The following is a 4,465-nucleotide window of genomic DNA, read 5'->3' on the forward strand; positions in this document are numbered from 1 at the left end:
GCATCCCGCTCGATATATTTTTTTCATCCTCGAATATATTATTATATATTTTCTTACGCGTTATTAAATAGATAAACATTATTTCTAGATAATCTTACATATTTTATATTCACTGTGTGACGTTCTCATGTATCTTTGGTATTTGGTCATAATTTTTCTCTAAATATACAGACATGTCTCTTGACATGTTAAGAGTTACAGAATAGAGGCTCAGCTGTGCGATATTGAAACACCAGTTTCAAGAAACTGGTGTTTCAATATCGCACAGCTGAGCCTCTATTCTGTAACTCTTAACATAAGTTTCGTTATCGTTATAATATCATTGCGCAGCTTTTTTATCATGGTAAAAAAAGCTGCGCAACGACGTTATAACGATAATGAAACTTGTGTCAAGAGTTACGGAATAGCCCTGCTGACATCAATTCGAACGTTTTACTCTTTCGTCCGAAAATTATTATACCTATTCATATTAAAAACTCTTGTGCAAAATCACAATTGTGTAAATGAACAATTTAGTGTTTCCTTCTATTTTCCTCTCTTTCTCTATCACGTAGAATATAAAAATATTTCGGCAAATGAAAATGTGGACGTGTAGTTAGTTGAATGTTACAATTAGGCCTTCGGTGCTGTCGCCTTTAAATAATAAATATCTTATCTTGATAGGTGAATAAAAAGTCTATAAATTGATTGATGGGTCCTATCGCAGAGAGGGACATTCCACATGCTGGCGGTGCTCTAACTAGATTCGGCCCAAATACGACCGCGAGATTACTAGAAGTCATCTTATTCAAGTCGCATCGATCCATTACCTATCAATAGTAAAAAAAAGATACAGGTGAACATAAAAGTCGATTTTTCATCATAAGAAATCGGGACTGCGAACATTGGTTACGTACCCTCGATAAAAATTGTACGATGTATTTAAGAACTTGATAGTTGTCTTCAGGGAGTTTCTCCAATATTAATATCTTAACTTTACGCGGACGTTCGTCTTTTGATAATGCTACAGTAAAAATTTAAAGAAATACTTTATGTCGCTGTAATACTTGGAAAAACAAGAAAAGGAAGGAATATAATGCTCACTTTGGAATTGCGTGATTTCGTCGTACAATTCGTAAGTCATAAGAGGCTCGTCTAATTCACGGAGAAAAGTCTTGAGTAAAACCGCGGCGATATGGGGATCTCCTTGGAAATCGATGGGTAAACCTTGATTACAGCGATTTTGAAGTTCTTTGATTACTGCTACGTTAGCCGATCTTCTGAATATCCCTTCTGTCTCTAGAGCTGAAACAATGACAAAACAATTGTCAATTAGAATACAACAAGATGAAGCAGATTGTTTTTGTTGAAATATCGTACCGTCAGGTGTATCGAGAAATTCTACACACTGTCTTAGAATCGGTGGTATTGAATCGCCATTATTATTTTCTTTTATGAATTGCAGATTAGCACCGAACTGAGTCGTGCCAACTGGCGTAACTACCGCGCTTTGTGGTGGACTCGCCGGTAAATTTTTCTTATTTTTCATCATCAGTTGTTCATTGTGTCTGAAAAAACCGTCCCATGTGAATTACATTACATGTGAATTGCATGCAATTTGATTTGACAAGATTTTATTCTTTTACTATTTTGCATAATAGCACAACTAAATTGCATACTCTATCACTTGAGGTGGTATAATTAGTTGATCCAGGTTAACGTATTGTGCCAATTCCTCTAGATAATTAACATACATCATTTTCCGTCCGAATTTTACACTGTAAAGATCAATATAACAAATCATGTAACATGTAAGAATTTGAGAAAAGAGTATCCAACTCTTTCATTTAGAAAAGAAAAGATTTTACATATACCTAATAGCTGGTTTAAATATTTGCCACACAATCCTAATAAAATTAGTTGGATGTACTAGATAAAGAGCTTTGAGATTCTTCTTATATTTTCTATCAAACGCCTTATACGCTTGCCACAACCAAGATAAAGGTGGCTTATTTTTCGACGTAAGGCCATAATGAAAGTAGACGAGACTATAATCTTGTTCCACGAACATATCCAAAGTATGCGTAAGATATCTAATGGAAAGAATTTTATTTTAATTTATTAAATAAAAAAAATGGAAAGCTAGTACTGAGAAAATAGAAAAACTTGGCACATACAACTGTTGGAAATGATGTAAGATGACTCGCGATTCTTAAATAATTTACAGGCAATTGTAAGACACATTGTTTGCGATGGAATAAATATCTCCTGTGTCATTTTTATGACATAGATATATCGCAAACTCACCTGAGGAGTTTAGCATGATTAAAGGTCTCTTTTCCAATGGGGGGCAATTTGCAAGCTGACACAACAATTATTTTGCGACCGGCACTATCGTCGCCGACTACCTCTACGATACCATGTCTGGATATGTCAAGATAATCTTCCTCATCGGCGAGCTCTCCATCTAAAGCAGCCAGATCGTCCGCTATTCATTAAAACAGACAAATTTGTTGTGATATCAGGTTGTTCATTTCGTAAGCATACTCTCGCAACAAATTTGTATCAACTAAAAATTTTATTTAGCAAGAACAATTTGAATCCTCGGAGCAATCCTGTTTTATTAGAAAAAAAAGTATATTTCACATCAAAAGATTTACTCACTTCAAATGCTATGAGTGTACATAATGTTATTGTTGTAAAACTGATTAAAAAGAAAGCAAAATAATTGTCACATTCCCTTTCCTTTTTCATCCTTATGCCATGCAATGTAAAACAAGCTATACAATGTTCTACACATAATTCACCTGCTATGCCCCGAGAATGCCATGACATTTACTGGCTACTAACAGAAGGTAAAAGGTCACACACCAGATTCAATAACTGGAGCATCTACCAAAGCTTCCTCAAAGTTCTCCTCAATTGTGCCGTCACTCACTGGGCTTTCCAAATAATCCATTCCAGCACCTATGCTACCGCTTACCAAATCCAATTTTCCTTCCAGAAGTCTTGCCGCTGTAAACATTAAAGTCAACTTTAAACAATTACCATAGCTGTTGCATCTCACACGCACGTACACACGTACACACGTACACACGTACACACGCACACACGCACACACGCACACACGCACACACGCACACACGCACACACACACACACACACACACACACACACACACACACACACACACACACACACACACACACACACACACACACACACACACACACACAAAAAGAGATCTTCCACTCTTTTTGTCTCTCTAAAAATAAGAAGAAAATGAATACTGTTATTTAATAAAACAGATGTCAAAATATATATTTGATGCAATTTACCATTATTTGAAGTAGTTTGCAATTCTGTATCGTCAAATTCCAGATTTGGTTCGTAATCGTGATAATCTGACAGGCTAGGATATGGATCTTCACAGTCGTTGCCCATTCCTGTTAAATGTCAATACAAATCAGTCGACGATAAATAAACAGATGAAAATGATGGGATACCTGCATGCATTACAATGCATCATGAGCAAGATTTAAAAAAATCTCTATCTCTATAAAGATATATGAAACCTAATCAGCATTATACCGCATATTTAATAGCAAGTTCGTTCTGCGCAGGAGATCAAAGTCATTGAGAGCTCCTTTCGTATAAACCTGCGATTTTTTACGACCTCCACTCGCGGATGTAATGACAATCGCGAACACACTATTCGCATTTTATTTACTCAGACTCGTAGCCGACTCTTGGCTGTATCGCCCTCCTACTACCTACTTGGAGGCGAGAGCCATCAGCCAATAAACAAAGAAGTAGCCGACTCCTAGCGTCTCGCTTCTGCTGACTCTCGATTTGATCCGCGTCGGGTCGAGTTCACATACTACTCACATCGAAGGCTTCGCCTTCGTTCGCCTCGGAGGCGAGGCGAGGCGAGTCGGAGGACGAAAAGAACACGTTTGACGCGTCCTTTGTGAAAAACCGATCTAGTCTGGCATTTCACCTGTCAACGTCCGTGATGGACTTAGCGTCGGCTGATAGTCCGCCTCCATCCTTTCCTTCCAGCCCAGCGTTGATGCGGCTGGGATGACGACGCGGCGGACACCGTGGCCGCTATCGATGGTGGCGAATTATCGATGATATCTCGGCGATCTTACAGACAGCTGCGCAAAACGTTACCCTCGCGCGACGACATCATCCGCTTCCTCGCGACGTGTTGTGTGCGACTAGTACGACATGCTCTACCTGGCTCTACTTATGGATCACTAAGGATCACATCACGTCACGCTTTCATATGTCGTCATGTCTGGTCATGTCATGCGAGTTGTGGGTCGTGCCTTCGTGGTTCGTGGTCGATCCAGTGGTAGTGGTGGGTAGTGGTGCCCAGTGGTGCCGGTGGTGCCAGATTCTGACTTGCGCTATCACTTAGTAACGCGTGGTGGGGGAAAAGTGGGGGTAGTTTCCGATAGCTGTAGCTATAGTTTTAGCT

General features: G+C 39.0%; 1 protein-coding gene across 4 annotated transcripts; it reads right to left on the minus strand.

Annotated features, from left to right (window-relative positions):
• Nucleotides 1-246: 246 nt before the first annotated feature.
• RhoGAP68F (Rho GTPase activating protein at 68F) lies at nucleotides 247-4,432 on the minus strand. Of its 4 annotated transcripts, none has more exons than XR_001936959.1 (11): nucleotides 3,980-4,432; nucleotides 3,318-3,425; nucleotides 2,851-2,994; nucleotides 2,287-2,446; nucleotides 1,854-2,072; nucleotides 1,659-1,757; nucleotides 1,360-1,547; nucleotides 1,084-1,284; nucleotides 897-1,003; nucleotides 418-809; nucleotides 247-274 (listed from the first exon to the last, which is right to left on the minus strand). XR_001936959.1 is itself a non-coding variant. In XM_018459379.1 (10 exons), exons 1-10 carry the CDS (start codon nucleotides 4,026-4,028, stop codon nucleotides 636-638), a joined length of 1,470 nt encoding a protein of 489 aa, XP_018314881.1. In that variant the 5' UTR covers nucleotides 4,029-4,432; the 3' UTR covers nucleotides 353-635. The 4 variants fall into 4 exon arrangements, 1 of the variants encoding a protein (XP_018314881.1); XR_001936958.1 differs by having other exon boundaries at nucleotides 2,287-2,467; XM_018459379.1 differs by lacking the exon at nucleotides 247-274 and having other exon boundaries at nucleotides 353-809; nucleotides 2,287-2,467.
• Between the last annotated feature and the right edge of the window lie 33 nt (nucleotides 4,433-4,465).

This window comes from Mycetomoellerius zeteki, unplaced genomic scaffold, assembly GCF_001594055.1.
Source record: "Mycetomoellerius zeteki isolate Tzet28-1 unplaced genomic scaffold, Tzet1.0 scaffold820, whole genome shotgun sequence".
Classification (NCBI taxonomy): domain Eukaryota; kingdom Metazoa; phylum Arthropoda; class Insecta; order Hymenoptera; family Formicidae; genus Mycetomoellerius; species Mycetomoellerius zeteki.